Source organism: Salmo salar, chromosome 16, assembly GCF_965601325.2.
Source record: "Salmo salar chromosome 16, fSalSal1, whole genome shotgun sequence".
NCBI lineage: Eukaryota > Metazoa > Chordata > Actinopteri > Salmoniformes > Salmonidae > Salmo > Salmo salar.
The window spans coordinates 77,214,836-77,230,025 of NC_138306.1; the positions used below are offsets into that span (position 1 = coordinate 77,214,836).

The following is a 15,190-nucleotide window of genomic DNA, read 5'->3' on the forward strand; positions in this document are numbered from 1 at the left end:
GGTGCTGAGGAGTATTTCTGTCTGTAATAAAGCCCTTTTGTGGGGAAAAACTCATTCTGATTGGCTTGAGCTTGGCTCCCCAGTGGGTTGGCCTGGCTGCCAAGTGGGTGGGCCTATGCCCTCCCAGGACCACCCATGGCTGTGCCCTTGCCCAGTCATGTGAAATCCATAGATTAGGGCCTAATGAATTTATTTCAATTGACTGATTTTCTTATATGAACTGTAACTCAGTAAAATCTTTGAAATTGTTGCGTGTTGCAAATATATTTTTGTTCACTATATATTTTGTATTGAACAGTACTAGATTGGTGATATGAGAGGAAACTACTTTTGCATAGTAGTAAAATGTCTATTCATTTAAGAACAGGAAGTAAAGGTACAGTACAGTTTCTGATACAGTTTCTGTCTCCACCAACTGTTGTGTTCAGCTACAGTATTAATCTTTGCAGTGACAAAGATAGTGCTTTTTCACCACACGTGTCAACAGCATGCTCCCTGGTACACTACAGGCACATGTTCAGTTCCTTAGTTGTGAGGGATAGCGAACTAACAGCATTGGGCAAGACACAGAACAAATCATTTCTACCACATTTCCTGTGTGGTATTGCTGATTACACACTTGAATGTAGCAGCAATGACAGTGCGCATCACATGTGCATAAAGGTAAGTCACCAGCAATACATTTCATTAATCAGTTTAGATTTTACAAATCAATGTTCTTCCATGGAGATGTTAGCTGTAAGTGTTATTTTTAATTATTGGTCACAGTTTTATTTCTATGGTTGTTAAATCACTGATACTAGCTAGTTTTCCATCCGATTGGCGACAGATTTTCATGTGAATATTCGAAACTGCGCATAAAAACCATATTGACTTGTTGCAGATAAAAGGCTTTGCGTCATGACGTGGTGCACATAAAAATCCAATTTTTGGTTAAATTCCCACGTACCGAATAAAAAATACAAGTTAAATGGGTTTCCATCACATTTTTAACTCTACTGGTGGGTTTCTCACACAATCGTTTGCCTTATATAGCGAGTGTGCTCGCTCTGGTATAGGCACATGCGCTCTATCCAACTGCAAGCTGTGCGCAGATAGCGCTGTTGTCCAGAGAGCATGTGCATGTATAGCCTGTTGTCCAGAGAGCATGTATAGCCTGTTGTCTAGAGAGCATGTATAGCCTGTTGTCTAGAGAGCATGTATAGCCTGTTGTCCAGAGAGCATGTATATCCTGTTGTCCAGAGAGCATGTATAGCCTGTTGTCCAGAGAGCATGTATAGCCTGTTGTCCAGAGAGCATGTATAGCCTGTTGTCCAGAGAGCATGTATAGCCTGTTGTCCAGAGAGCATGTATAGCCTGTTGTCCAGAGAGCATGTATAGCCTGTTGTCCAGAGAGCATGTATAGCCTGTTGTCCAGAGAGCATGTATAGCCTGTTGTCCAGAGAGCATGTATAGCCTGTTGTCCAGAGAGCATGTATAGCCTGTTGTCCAGAGAGCACGTATAGCCTACATGGTGAGATTATTATGGACCAAAAAAATCTAGATTATTTTTATTTGTCAAACGGCAGAAAGGATCATGTTCAATGCACTTTTTTTTAAAACATCGGTGCTGGATTATGGTGATATTGTCTATATGCAGGCCTCAGCAAGTACATTAAAAACTCTTGACACAGTGTATCATGCTGCTTTAAGATCTATTACAAATGCTAGATCATCTACGTCATCACGCACTGATTTATATCCGCCTTGAAGTCCCTTTTGTGGAAACTCCACTGGTGGGAAAATGAGCGTCTTTTCTTTATGCGGGTTTGAGAATATTAGTATGAAAATATGTTGCCAATTGGATGGAAACCTAGCTATTGAAATCAGAGTGGAAAATCAGAGTGAGGTTTCATCTCAATGACCGCATGCATAGCCTGGGAGATTTTTTAATAACAATTCATAAGCTTCACAATGCTGCTTCACAGCTCTACACCTACTTCAAGCTATCTAAATCAAATTAAATCGTTTTTTTGTTGTTGACATATGCACAGGGTGCAGCGTAAGTGGTGCAAATTCTTATCAGAAAGCTTCCTCAATAGTAAAAAAAGTGCTAAAGAGTAAAATGCTACAGTACCAGTCAAAAGTTTGGACACACCTACTCAAGTTTTATTTAAATTGTATTTTTTTTCCTTCTATTTTCTACATTGTAGAATAATAATGAAGACATCAAAACTATGAAATAGCACATATGGAATAATTTAGTAACCAAAAAAAGTGTTAAACAAATAAAGATGTATTTTATATTTTAGACTGTTCAAAGTAGCCACCCTTTGCCTTGATGACAGCTTTGCACACTGTTGGCATTCTCTCTCTAAACACGCATACACGTGTTTAGCAGATGTTATTGCAGGTGTAGCGAAACACTGCACCCTGTGCAAATGACAACAACAAAAAAAACGTTGATTTAATTTGATTTAGATACTTGAACTCTGAAGCATTTATTTGGGCTGCAATCTGAGGTGCAGTTAACTCCAATAAACTTATCCTCTGGGTCTTCCTTTCCTGTGGCGGTCCTCATGAGAGCCTGTTTCATCATAGCGCTTGATGGTTTTTGCGACTGCAGTTTAAGAAACTTTCAAAGTTCTTGAAATGTTCCGCATTGGCTGACCTTCATGTCTTAAAGTAATGATGGACTGTCGTTTCTCTTTGCTTATTTGAGCTGTTCTTGCCATAATATGGACTTGGTCTTTTACCAAATAGGACTATCTTCTGTATACCACCTCTACCACAACTGATTGGCTCAAATGCATTAAGAAGGAAATAAATTTCACAAATTAACATTTAACAAGGCACACCTGTTAATTGAAATGCATTCCAGGTGACTACTTTGTGAAGCTGGTTGAGAGAATGCCAAGAGTGTGCTACCGTCCTGTTGGTTTTCTCTCCCACCAGGTTTCTTTAGAGCTACCGTCCTGTAGGTTTTTAGTCCAACCCTGTTACTGGAGAGCTACTCTCCTGTAGGTTTTCACTCCAACCCTGTTCCTGGAGAGCTACCGTCTTGTAGGTTTTCACTCCAACAATGTTCCTGAAGAGCTACCGTCTTGTAGGTTTTCACTCCAACCCTGTTCCTGAAGAGCTACCGTCTTGTAGGTTTTCACTCCAACCCTGTTCCTGAAGAGCTACCGTCTTGTAGGTTTTCACTCCAACCCTGTTCCTGAAGAGCTACCGTCTTGTAGGTTTTTACTCCAACCCTGTTCCTGAAGAGCTACCGTCTTGTAGGTTTTTACTCCAACCCTGTTCCTGAAGAGCTACCGTCTTGTAGGTTTTCACTCCAACCCTGTTCCTGAAGAGCTACCGTCTTGTAGGTTTTTACTCCAACCCTGTTCCTGAAGAACTACCGTCTTGTAGGTTTTTACTCCAACCCTGTTCCTGAAGAACTACCGTCTTGTAGGTTTTTACTCCAACCCTAACCTAGCGCACCTGATTATAACAATTACCTAGTTGATAAACTAAATCAGTTTAGTTACAAATGGGGTTGGAGTGAAAACCTTTCAAGGGTTGTTCTCCAAGAACAGGGTTGGAGAGCCCCTGTACTAGATCAGGGATTCCCAAACTTGTTCCTGGCCCCCTGGGTGGACAATGATTTTTTTGCCTAGCACTACACAGCTGATTCAAATAACCAATTAATCATCAAGCTTTGATTATTTGAATCAGCTGTGTATTGCGAAAACTACACTGCCCCCTGGAACGAGTTTTGGAAACCCTGTAATGAGCAATAGGTCAATAGCATGTAGAAGGCATGAATGCAAAATACAAATAATATGTCAATAGTAAAAAGTAGTAAGGAAGTACTAACTTCACCTCAAGCTGTTTATGACAGTACATTTCCTGTTCAAATTTGTATTTCCACATACACAGATGTGAAATAGGCATGATGGAAATTCCCATGTGAGCATTACAATAACTTCACCCCTTAAGAGGAACATCAGGGGCTTTCTCCAGTTTTAGTCACATTGTGAATAGTGAAACTACATTAACGTTAGTATAGTGTGAGGAGAAGACATTGTTCGTCTTTCACATGGATGAATTAGCATCACACTGTTTCTGCATTCAACAACACTACTATCTCGTTACCGAACCAATATCTTTCACTTTCTCTAACAGAGTGTGGTTTTGGTGTATTCAAATGAAATGTATAACACTCTCTTTTCTTCCCTTATCATTCCCAGTAATGCTTGTACCCCAACCGAAGTGACAGGACCAGTGACCCTGGTCAACTCCCCCTGTTGCTGTGGTCAAGTTACTGTTGTGGTCAGTCACAATGAACACCTCCTCAGAAGCGGTGGCCAGAGAGGTCAACAACGCCACCCTGGAGATGCTGGTCAGTCCTGTGATGACCGTGGCTGTGCCTATTATTTACCTGTCTGTGTTTGTGTGCAGTACCCCCTGCAACCTGCTGTCTCTGGTAGCGCTGCTGAACGTCCATTACAAACGCCACACTCCCACGTCTGTGTTTGCCATCAACCTGTCACTGGCAGACCTGCTCTACAGCGCCTTCCTGCCCCTACAGGTGAGTCACTGCCACTACAGGTAACACACAGCACAGTCATAAATGCCATATACAAGGTTGTCTTTGACACCGGTTACAGCTAATCTGCACTGTTATTGCTGTCACGTCACTACGTTTCTCCATAAACTTTTCCCTTCTAGTTGGACATTGCTAATATTTGATGACCACTAAGCCCATCTCTCTCCCTCTCTTTCTCTCTCTCCCTCTCTTTCTCTCTCTCTCTCCCTCTCTTTCTCTCTCTCTCTCTCTCTCTTTCTCTCTCTCTCTCTCTCTCTCTCTCTCTCTCTCTCTCTCTCTCTCTCTCTCAGGTGTTGTACCACCTGTGGGGTAATGACTGGCCATGGGGCGCTGCCCTCTGTGGCCTCACCACCACAGCCCTCAACTGCAACATGCATTGCTCCGTCCTCACCACCTGTGCCATCGCGCTCGAGCGCTACTGCGGTGTTGTACGCCCGCTACGCACCAAACACTGGCGCACCGCCCGGAGAGCCGCCATCGCCTGCGTCCTCATCTGGGCATTTGTTCTGATTACTGAGACGCCCTTGCTCCGCAGTGACCTCACCCTCCGGGTCATCGAGCTAAACATCACGACCTGCTTCGACGTGCTTCCGCGTAAACTGTTCCTTCACCAATCAGTAGCCTATCTCTACTTCCTAGTGGTTCTGCTGATGTTCTACATGTTGCCGTTAGCCGTCCTGGTCAGCTGTTACGTTGCCGTGGCGAGAGGCCTGCACAGGTCGTTGCCGACGGCAGCTGAAGGCAGTGACGGTAAGAGGGAAGTGTTGTCAAGGCGACGGGCTCAGACCACAGTCACCTTGGCAACCCTGTGCTTTGTGGTGTGTTACCTACCAACCATCACCCTTCATGGCCTGCACGTAGTCTTCCACGCCCAGGGCAAGAGCCTGTACAGATACTATAAACTAGCGCTGAGCATCAACAGCCTCAACTGCTGCTTTGACCCGTTTGTGTACTACTTTGCGTCGAGGGAGTTCCGGCTGGCTCTGAGGAGGCTGCTGGGGCGGTGTGTCCCACTGGGAGAGGGGGAGGAGCTTGGGACCTCTGAGCTGGTGTCCATGACTGGGGAGCCTAGGGAATCTAAGGGCCACTACGAGGCCGTAGTTGATCACTAGATAGTCATGCTGGAATGGACAAAGTATGCAGATGCCATAGCAAATGACCCAAACTGTAAATACAAAAAAATCTATTTTGTTATTTTATGGACAGACCCTGTGCGGTCTTCATTATAAAGCTGTTTATGCAATTGTTGTCAATGCTAATTTTTATAGTTATTCTGGCTTCATTCCGTTGACATTTATTATTGAATAAATCTTAGACATGCATCATCTTGGTATCAAGTGAGTTTATTACTTAGGCATTGATAAGTGCACAAAAAGGCAGACTAATCACACTACTGTAACATATTGACGTAATCAACACAAGAAATGCCCGTTTCAAAAGCCTGAATGCCAGTTAATGTTAAATGAATACGGACAGTAGAAATACACTACATTACAATGAAATAAATACAAGGAAATACATTCAGTGAAGGCCACTTTGAAAAGAATGGGCCAGTGGGGTCTGTTTTGTCTCTGAGTAATATTATTACATACTATACTTTATACAACTCTCCAACGGTTGAAACAGCTTGTTTTTCATAACCTTCATCAGTGGCGACAACAACAAAATGTTCAGCATTCAATCATTTTAAGCTTCATAAATCATCACTGCATTCGTCAGGTGTATAACTTGCGCTGCTACATTTAGAAGGTACAAGTTGCTACGTCGTCAAGCTTTTTACACTCCAGATCACATTTGAACCTATTCATCGCACCAAAGCGAACATACAATAATGTAACAAACCTCCGAAGTGAAGCACATACACTAAAGCTTGGGTTTATGAATAGTGATGATGGCTCAAAAAAGCGTATCTTTCTTCTTCACTCTGAGAAGCATTCTCTCAGAACATTTTTCTTCGCAGTTGCTGAGAAAGGATAGGACGATGTATGCATACATACATAAAAATACACTATCACACATACTAGATCATATGCTTGAGTATGTACATACCAAATCAAGCTATTCATGTACAGTATTTATCTTCATACACACTGAAGGACTGGCTTGTGTGATGTCACACCATGAGGAAGACTAAATATGGGCAAAATATGAATGATGTTTCAAATTTAGCAGCAGGACGACTGATATCGCTTGTCAGATCATTTTCAGGAGGAGATTGTGTGTTTCTCCAAATGTATCAGTCCATCACAGTAATATAGTTTGTGTTCATTTGAAATACCACCTCACTTTTTACAACAACAAAAAAAAAAACATAGTGCTTTCATTTATTTGAGTGTTTTATGTTACGCTTATTACGTTCTCATTGCAGTGGGTTCTAACCCATCAAATGATATTATGTGTATCGTTCCCAATTGTGCTCCAATGCATCACAAACAGGCAAATGAAAGTGTTCTGTGCTTTTTAGACTGAACAATGAAAGCTTAAACTGACCACCTCCCCATACTCCATCTGTATGTAAGAACAGCGATGTGTTGTATAAGATCTGCTCGTGGAACAGGAATCATTGAACATCAACAGTAACTATTTGAAGAAGAATACGTTAAAGTAATACATGACTGGATTAGTATCCCTCAGACTTAATGTCCCTAAGAAGAGACATCTTTTCCATTGTCTTCACACTACAAGTCAAATACACATACTTTCCTCTTTTCATACACATTTTACTTTTTACCTTTCATGCATTCTCAAAGAAATATGGTATTTTCCCCTTAATAGAGGTGTAAAGATGACCTCTAAAAGTGACAGCTGTGAATCAGTGTCTAGTTTATAAACAGAGTGATAGACAGATGGCTGGGTACAGCCAGTCTTAAACACTGTGAGCAGAGCAGGCAATGGTGTTAATATTGATTTCCTTTAAAGGCAGGCAATCACGGTGGGTAAGTGTCAGTGTTCTGTACAGGAGGACTGTATCACTGTCCGTCTCTGCTGCCAGATCTCATCGGCTCAGCCCAATACAGCCCTCTATCCTCTCTAATTACCCTTCATTATCTCTCTATACAGTATCGCTAATTCCTCATCGCAGGCAGCGTAAAGAACACATCTTCTTTGATGCAGATGCCAGGAATGAGACGATCTGAAGCCATACTACTGCTGTGTCGCACTAGCATCAATCTAACTATTCCTTTTAGAAGGACTGGAGCATACACATCCATCAAACCACAGAAAACGCTTTAACATCGCCGTACATTGTCTCAGCCGTCCGTCAATGTACAACCCCTATAGGAAAACAATAAACTCAATCCCTTCTTGACAGATTCAACGTTCCTGTAACCATCGCAGCCAATTAAGGAAGAAGCACTGACCATGCAACTGGACATGAAAAAAGCCCATTAACTACTGAATGCCAATAATGTCAATACACTTCCAGAATTGACTGGTAATGTACTAAGTTCTTTCCCAGTCCATCTCTAGTGAGCAGTGCCTTAGCTCCGTTTGACCAGAGGCCTCTCTTCTCTGACATGGTGCCTGGCGCTTCTCTTCTCGGCCCTCCCCTTCTCCCTCACCTTCCTCAGCCTGCGTGGGGGCGGTGTCCCCCTCGACTCACTGTCCTCCTGTGCACTGGACGTGTCCATCCCGTCCCGCTCCTCCGGGATATTGGGAATGGCCCCGCTGCTCCCGTCCAGAATGTTCCTCAGATAGGGGTCTTCAGGGGTGCAGGTGGCGGTGGTGCCGCTCTCACTGCTGCTCAGGTCCTGCTCCTCACTGTAGCGCCCTCTGCTGTGGTGGGGGAAAGAGCCCCGGATGGAAGGCCTCTCTCGCTCCGCCTCCCTCACACTCTGCTGGGGCTCATTCATGTCCACGCCAGAGTCCAGGCTGGTGTCGTTGCTGCTGGGGGGCCGTGGGTGGCGTCCCTGGAGCTCTATGATGGAGTGGCGGACCGAGGCGGCTGGTTTCCCATCCAGGGAGACGAACCAGGCCCTGGGGTGAGGCGACGAGGCCTTGCCTCGGGTCAGCTCCAGGAGTGTACGCTCTGATATCCCCTGATGTTCACTGGGGCCCCCCATCCCACTGCTGAATGCCCTCATTCCAGCCGCCTCGTTCAGAGTACCGGGGACGGAAACGGAGGACTCCGGCAGGCTGCTGTAACGGCCCCACGCCCCAGGATTAGAGGCTGGGCCTTGGGGAGTGGTCTCCAGGGCCTGGGGCTGGTCCTGGCTGCCCTGCTGGGGGTTGGCTCCCTGGGCATGGTGGGGGTTCTTAGGGAGGGTCTGGGTGTAGCTGTCCTGATCGCCCTGCTCAGAGTGGGAGTGGGTGTCATAGGCTCCTCCGTTGCGGGGGAAGGTGGCCGACTTGCAGCCTGATCCTTGCTGTTCCCCACCCTGGCTGCTGAAGCGCTCCGGGGCCTGGAGGATGGCCACAGGCTGGTTGTAAAGGTGGAGCAGCTGAGCACCTCCACCCAGGTGGGCTCTATTCTGCTCCTCTCTGGACCTCTCCCTCAGCCTGGCCACCTCCTCACTGTTGACGTAGTGGTGTGATGCCTGGGGTCCCTTGGCCCCACTCCCCACATTTTCATACAGGAGGGTGGTGGACCCACGCCCAGGGTCTTCCACATAGATGTTGTAGTTGGCTTTGTTGTGCCTGGGGGTGGAGGGGTCACACTGGACGCTGCGCGAGGCCAGGCCGTGGGCTCTGTCTCCGGGGTGGAAGGACATCATGGCATGGCCCTCCTCCATGTGGGTGGAGGTGGTCTGGTCCTTCTTCAGAACGGACAGCTTAGAGAACCGTGCTCTCCTCCTCGGCCCACGAGAGGAACCTGAACCTCTGCAGATAACAGTCAACACAGCGGGTTGATTGAGAAGCAGAGATGGTAGTCAATACACGTTTAACTTCATATAATCAGCATTTGTGTCAACAATTAGTAGAACAATCCTGGCCATTCAAATGTTTTAAATTGTATAACTTACTGTAAATATTTTGTACAACCCCCTTCGCCCCACACCTGTGATATTTCCAGCTGCAGTTGACACACGATCAGTAACGTTAGTTAATTAGGTTGGTCTCTTACCCACATTGACACAGCAGCACAGCCAGAAACCCCAAGACTATAACCAGAGTCCCACCCAGTATTCCTATGAGCAGGTAGGTGTGGTAGGAGAGGAATTCCATTGAGCTGGCATGGCCCATATAACCTAGACAGGTACAGACAGAGATGAGTTGATTATATTATGTTGATCGTGGTCAATATGTTCTCCAGGATAGTAAGACATGTTTGAAGACAATACTGAGAGTGAGACTCCATCATTTAGTTCATTTGTAACATTAATTAATGAAAACTTCATTTTGGACCGTTACAATCGTTATACCGTTGGAGGAGGGTAGGGGTGCAGCGATCCAGTAACCCAGGTGAGAAGCAATGTAGGTCCAGACCAGATGATCTCCAACCATCTTCACTATCCCCAGACCCTGGTTCTCCCAAGCACCTGGAGGACGAAACATTGTGAGGAAAATGTATGAAGTTAAACTTGGAAGACACAGGCAGATACTTCCAGTTCCACAAAGTAAGTGAACACAGGAAGTATTTTGTAAACAAAGCCTTTGAACAAGTTGCTAAGGTAGGTTGAGTTCCAGTCCTAGTCCTGTTGCGCTAATAGCTTTATTCATAAAGAACAGGAAGGCCAGAACACTGTTTATGCTCCCAATTCTCACCTATTTATTGACAATGTTTCGATCCAAACCGGATCTTCATCTTCGTTTTGACCAGACGAAGATCCAGTTTGGATCAAAACATTGTCAATAAAGAGGTGAATTGGGAGCATAAACAGTGTGCTGGCTTTCCTGTTCTTTACAAGTATTCTTTATTAACCCAGCACCTACTGTATGTTTTTAAGGATGTGCGTATGACCACAAACTTCTCTAATAGCTATATTCCCCACCTGTCTTGGTGTTGAAGTCCCAGGCAGGGAGGGTGTCCGAGGGCCTCAGGTTGGTGGTGTGTGCCAGGGGCAGGGAGATCTGGATGGGGCCTTTCACCTGGACCTCCTGACCACCAGAGTACAGCAGAGTGCTGACCGCTGCCATCGCCCGCAACTCAACACTCCTGAACACTGAACACACATACAACAGTGGGGGCTGCTGAGGGGAGGACGGCTCATAATAATGGCTGGAAGGGAGCAAATGGAATGACATCAAACACATGGAAACCATGGAAACCAAGTGTTTGATGTATTTGATACCATTCCACTAATTCCGCTCCAGCCATTACCACGAGCCCGTCCTCCCCAATTAAATTGCCACCAACCTCCTGTGACGTACAAACACACGGGAGAGAATTACAACATGTCCAACGTTTAAAAATACGCAGGCTCTACAAACACTACAACGTTAAAGAGGAATAGTTTTCAGCAAATGAATAGTTTTCCGAGGGCTACTTCAGCTCAGAATCTTGAAGTATTCCTCAATCTTGGAAGTGTTCAATGCTTACTTTCATGTATCAATACCACCTCTCATTTCCATTAGTTGGTGCACTGTACACCATGTATTTGATTTGCTGAGCCCACCTGACTTGTTGTGAATGATGCCTGGGGTGCAGTTGACACAGTCCTTGCCTAGGTGGCGCTGTGGCACGGTCAGGTAGGCCATCACTGTGGAGGTGTTTCTGCCGTCTGAGAGCATCAGGTGACTCTTGGGGAACTGAACGCTGGGCTGGTAGGAGATATCTGTGAAAATAAGAACAAAAGGACAAGATGGAGTTAATTCCCTCTACCAAAGCACTTCTGCCACAGTAGACTAAAATTGTTTAAAGAGTAAGATGTTGCATCACATTTAGGGTTACGTTCAAGTGACAGTTTCCAGATGCGTGCACATACCAGGTAACTTCCCAGTGATGAGCACGGAGTCGTCAAACAGCCAGATGTTGCCTTGGTTTTGAGGGAGCAGCGATAAGGTCACTGAGGAGAATACTGTAACACACATGAGGTCAGGTCAGGTGACATTCCAATCAGGAAATCACAACACTATTGAGATGCACCCTTCAAAAGGGTCCCTTTGTTGTGTCATGATCCTGTACTTCTATAAAGCCACCAGTAGATGGCGTCATTGAAAAGGGCTTTTTATGGTCCTGCGTGTAAGATTAGAGAGAGAAGGGAGGTGGCTTTAGATGATGCAGAGCATAGCTTGTACCACCAGTCACCTCTCTATCAGTTCTTTCCTTGCCCCACCTCTGTTTATATTTATCTGGTCTCTCTCTTTCTTTCTCTCCTTTGCTCTGCCTTATTCAAGAGAGACAGAGACAGAGACAGAGACAGAGAGAGAGAGACAGAGAGAGAGAGAGAGAGACAGAGAGAGAGAGACAGAGAGAGAGAGACAGAGACAGACAGACAGACAGACAGACAGACAGACAGACAGACAGACAGACAGACAGAGACAGAGACAGAGAGAGAGAGAGAGAGAGAGAGAGAGAGAGAGAGAGAGAGAGAGAGAGACAGAGACAGAGAGAGAGAGAGAGAGACAGAGAGAGAGAGAGAGAGAGACAGAGACAGAGAGAGAGAGAGAGAGAGAGAGAGAGAGAGAGAGAGACAGAGACAGAGAGAGAGAGAGAGAGAGAGAGAGAGAGAGAGAGCCCCCCTAAGAGCAGCAGTCTCCTCTTACTAAATACAGCATGTCAAAATGGTGGTCAGAGTCCCCTTAACATCTTATTCAATACAGCTGCAATTAGCTGACACTAGATATGACATGGCATTATGGTGTTACATTTCAGCCCAAAACGCTTGCCTCAGACTCGCCGGCTTCACGTGCTATAGATAGTGAGTGCATCCTGCTTCTGAGAGTAAGACATCAATACAATTAAAGTAGTGTACAGCATTAAATTGTGCTTTGCTCCAACGCAAAAACAAAAACAAAACACTGATGCTAATGTGCTATGTGACACAGTAGGTGAACACCTTATTTTGCTCATTGTGTCAAATCAATGCTTTAAAGGAAAGGAAACAAACAGCTATATAATTTAGTAGCTTGGGTGAACTATCCCAGTTTAAACTCTAGAATTTAGCCACACCCGACACCCATAGGTCAGCTGGTTGGGTGCTTCTCAGGGACTCCTCCAGGTGGGGCCAGACTGTCACAGTGCTACTCACTGGGTCTCTTGGTGGTCCTCCAGGGCAGCGGGGTGAGGACGTATCCCTCCATGCTAGCTACAATGGTGAGGCTGAGGCCCAGGCTGTAGGGGACCCTGAGCAGCACCTCTCCCCTCTCCCCAGTCAGGGCCTGGCTCCTCAGGGTGTGGTTGACAAACACCTCCACCTGGGCCCCGCCCAGGCGCCGCCGGGTCACCTGATCCTTCACCAGGACCCTCAGGGCAAAGGGCGGCTCTGGGGAGACACAGGAGACAGGAAGTGAGACGCAGGAAGTGAGGCTGTTTGTGTATTGCAATGACAAAGTAATATTAAACCTTTGTTTGTATGGCTGATTTTCTACACTAGAATTGCAGAACACTAATGTATGATCATAGAATGTACCAGTGCAGAACACAACCTGTGTGGTGGAACAACTCATTTACAAAGCCACATACAAAGAGACAAGACTACACTAAAAGACCAAGGAGGTGCATTTAAAGGTGTTTTCGAAGGTTTATCTGAAGGTGTATGCCGGTGTGTGGCTTTGTGAATGCAGGGATCCCATTTAAACAGTCCCTCCTCAGATTCAGTGGCAGCTCTATGAATTATCTCAGGAACCTTTAACTGCACATGAAAATGTGATGAGAGCTGAATCTGTGAGAGGTAATGAAAAATAGATCAAAGTGCTGTAGCATCTGTGAGAGACCTTGTGCAGTGTCAGACATGCTATAGGCCAGGCCCTATTTAGCATACAAGGCTGCCCCGACAAAACTGCTTCACAACAGCAACAATGAGCAAATGTAGCCTATTTATAGACTACAATCTGTTTTACTAATCTAATCATCATGATAATAACTCGAACTAATTTGATGAGGCTTAGTCAATTAAATAAAGGACTTCTGAAGCAAGGCAATGGTGAAACAGATATGGTGTGAGCGTGCTGTACTAAAGGATTAAAACCCTGATCATTACAAGCACAGTTTCACACTGGCCATAGTGATAATCCCCTAATCTCGAAAACCTTCAAATGAAATCATAACACTAAATCCGATTAGCTGCCAGGGTAATCTGTCGAGGGGACAGGCTATTAGATTGCAGTGAAAGTCATAAATCTTAGTAAGATTTATATTGAATGTGTAGGATGCTCTACAATACGTGAAGACAACGTTGGTAAAACCAGTGTGCACAGGTTTACTGATAACGGTTCAATCATTGTGTACATTGTTTTAAAACATCATTGTATTTCTGCGAGGCATTTGTATGTATTATTGTTGTAGCCTATGTTGAGTGAGATAAACACACAATATATCATATAGGTTAATATCATCATCCTATATCGTCCTATATGATATTATCAATGAGAAATTATTATCAGTTCCGTTATCATGCCCAATGTTTTATTCTCTCCACACTGAACATTTTCTCCCCACCATTTTAACATGCTGGACAGGCCCTCAAACCCGCAGCCCAACCCAAATATACCGCAAACATGTCCTGTACCTGGTGTTAGGGCAGACCGAGTCTGAACCTGATAAAGGACCGTCTGGCCGGTGATGGATCCGTCTGGGAGAGTGGCGATTGCATTGTCCTCGGCGGCCAGCAGCGTGGGTTGGCCGCCGAGGACACCACCCTCCGGCGCCGCCCTCACGACACCATCCCCGCAGGAGATCACAACCAGCGAGAAAAGCAGGTACAGGCGGTCCGCAGGCATGGCGAGAGGGAGCCGCGAACCAAAGACATAACTGCGCGAAATGAGACAGAGAAGAAGGAATGGAGGCCTAGTCTCGCCGCTTTCTTTGTCATGGAAACCTCATGGTGGAACGGAGGCAGGTAACCTAAGTATGCACAGAAAGCAGGCAGGCTGGTGGTGTTGGCGCGCTGGTGCTGATGCTGTGTTTTCGGGGCGTACAACAACAGAGACGGGAGATGGTGCTGTTACATCATAGATAAAACTCTACAATGCCCTCTGTCGGAAATGTCTTTTTGTACATAAACAAAAAGAAGGTAGCCTACACATGTTATAAATTGATGCCAATTAAAGCCACACTCTGTCAGATGTGCACAATCAAATTGTGCCCAACGAGCGGAACAATTTAAATAGAGCAAATACATCCCATGAAATTTTCACATGCAAATAGCAGAATATTTATATGTAATGTCTCTATTGCTCATGGAATGACTTTCCATGACTGCAACATTACTTTAAAACAATATTATTTGAAGATATATCCTAACCTACATTGTATACAAAGTTATTTTACGAGGAAAAACATATCCCTAAACAATGGAGTGGGGGCTCCCGAGTGACGCAGCGGTCTAAGGCAGTATTGGATCTCAATGCTTGAGGCGTCACTACAAACACCCTGGTTCAATTCCAGGCTGTATCACTACCGGCCGTGATTGGGAGTCCCATAGAGCTGCGCACAATTGGCCTAGTGTTGTCCGGGTTTGGCCTGTGTAGGCCATCATTGTAAATAAGCGTTTGTTCTTAACTGACTTGCTTAGTTAA

General features: G+C 45.2%; 2 protein-coding genes across 2 annotated transcripts; one reads left to right on the top strand and one right to left on the bottom strand.

The window, feature by feature from the left end:
• Nucleotides 1-557: 557 nt before the first annotated feature.
• On the top strand, nucleotides 558-5,891 carry p2ry8 (P2Y purinoceptor 8). The gene is given in 3 exon segments (NM_001140728.1): nucleotides 558-663; nucleotides 4,212-4,552; nucleotides 4,861-5,891. Coding segments are annotated over 2 exon segments (1,071 nt in total). The 5' UTR covers nucleotides 558-663; nucleotides 4,212-4,303; the 3' UTR covers nucleotides 5,683-5,891.
• Nucleotides 5,892-5,897: 6 nt separating this feature from the next.
• On the bottom strand, nucleotides 5,898-14,638 carry LOC106574665 (protein FAM171B). The gene is made up of 8 exons (XM_014150661.3): nucleotides 14,182-14,638; nucleotides 12,703-12,936; nucleotides 11,437-11,529; nucleotides 11,128-11,286; nucleotides 10,504-10,674; nucleotides 9,934-10,050; nucleotides 9,636-9,759; nucleotides 5,898-9,391 (listed from the first exon to the last, which is right to left on the bottom strand). The coding sequence occupies exons 1-8, from the start codon at nucleotides 14,390-14,392 to the stop codon at nucleotides 8,053-8,055; spliced, it is 2,448 nt and encodes an 815-aa protein (XP_014006136.1). The 5' UTR covers nucleotides 14,393-14,638; the 3' UTR covers nucleotides 5,898-8,052.
• Nucleotides 14,639-15,190: the final 552 nt, after the last annotated feature.